Source organism: Porites lutea, chromosome 7 (genome assembly GCF_958299795.1).
Source record: "Porites lutea chromosome 7, jaPorLute2.1, whole genome shotgun sequence".
NCBI classification, from domain to species: Eukaryota; Metazoa; Cnidaria; class Anthozoa; order Scleractinia; family Poritidae; genus Porites; species Porites lutea.
Genome location: NC_133207.1, coordinates 1,378,420 through 1,380,117, shown reverse-complemented (window position 1 = coordinate 1,380,117; position 1,698 = coordinate 1,378,420). Strand labels below are relative to the sequence as shown.

Here is a 1,698-nt window from a genome sequence, read left to right as displayed (position 1 = left end):
ATGTTTAAAGTTTTTAAAATCCGAACGTACGATTTCATTCCAGTCATATATTGTACTTAAGAAAATCAAACAAAATGCTAATGAGAAGATCATCTCTACTTTTGAAACCAGTGTAAACGTTTTTGATAGTAAAGAACTTCAGTTAATTAAACATCTTTATATACTAAAACAAATGAAGAATATGTGTCTAAATATTTGAACTGCAAATGTCGTCTTTTGTTTACGTTCAAATAATATTTTAAAGCATATCTGACGTTCTTTCTATTATGGCTGTGCTCATACTAGTGGCTAGGATATAAGTAGGTAGAATAGTATGTTATAATAGAGAATTTAAGGACTCAATTATTTATATTCAACGACCGTTTCTTAAATAAAATAATGTGAAATGTTTAGCATCCTTATAGAATGCCTGATCATTTGATTTTTAAATTTCTATGGTTACCCTGAGGGCTCAATGTAATTCAAAGTGTCTAGTCCACGCGTTGTATCAATTATTCAATCGTCGAACCATGGTGTGGTGTGATCGGACTCGCGAAAGACGTTGTTTAAAACTCGAACCAATCGATAATATAGTGAAAATTTTTTGAGGATTACGAAGCTGAAATATTCATGTATTTGTAAAACGCCGACCGCGTGGCTTTTCGTGAATAAAAGATTATAATACCTTTTTTATTATAGCTTCCTTGTTCCGTGTTCACACAAGCACATCTTTCCACAGCCGGCCCAACCTTGCCCAACATCATAAGAACCACTAATATCAAAGCTGTGACCGAAGTTAGAAGAACGAAAAATAAAACGCATCGATTCAAACACGATTCCCTCGAGTATGAGTCAGAATAATCAGACGAGTCTGACATGTCTCTTTTCCTGGTAACACGCAATTCTTTAAGTGGAACATGAGGTTCATAAAGGTCATTAAAGCGTTTTCGCCGGTTTTTTTCTCCTGCCTGTAGTGCTCGAACCTGATCACTGAGACCCGAAGGATCCTCATACTGATGGCCTTTTTCTTCATCAACTTCCCGATGAGGCTTTGCCAACAAACGCGTATGTGATGAACGCGGTGACTCGAAACGAACATCACACGTATCAACGGGACTAAAATCCCGCTGAGGATATCGTCCGAAACTTGACATCACCAGTCTTTATGTTTCACGTATCTCTCTTCTGAGAAATTCACGGCAAATCCTTTCACCAAGTGAAAGTTTCGTAAGCGATCTTCGATAGTTGGATACTAACCCAAACAATACAACACCTACTACGCGCGACTGAAAATACATGAATTTCTTATGCCTATAACTGAATGAATTGGCGATGTCAGACTATTACCCGCCAAAACAGTAGTCGCTGATTGGCTTGATCTAATCACTGTTTTCCCGCGAGAGAGGCTGGCGGGGGCTCTACGTGTACCCAACACAACTGAGTAATACGTCACCATCCATGCTTGACAGGTGATTCCTAAGAGATCGATACTAGATTTTTCCAGAAAGACACTGATCAATTTGTGTATATTTGAAAACAGAGACAGTGGTTGCACGATCATAAACCCAAATACCCCTGCTCAAAGTTTCTTTAGTTGAAAAGAAAATGAAATTTCTCGTAAGTGATCGAAGAACGTAACCTGTCACGCGGTGTAAATATTCAAACTCGTTCTTCATGTGGTGTGCCGATCTGCACATTCACGTCTTTGTACATTCAAGT

At 38.2% G+C, this 1,698-nt stretch overlaps 1 protein-coding gene across 1 annotated transcript in view; it reads right to left on the bottom strand.

Moving 5' to 3' along the window:
• The window catches only part of LOC140943545 (uncharacterized), an 8,724-nt gene extending 7,464 nt beyond the window's left edge, over positions 1–1,260 (bottom strand). The window contains exon 1 of the mRNA XM_073392635.1: positions 665–1,260. Within this exon, the coding sequence (XP_073248736.1) occupies positions 665–1,133 (469 nt within the window). The 5' untranslated portion in view covers positions 1,134–1,260. The remainder of the gene's footprint in view (positions 1–664) is intronic.
• Positions 1,261–1,698: the final 438 nt, after the last annotated feature.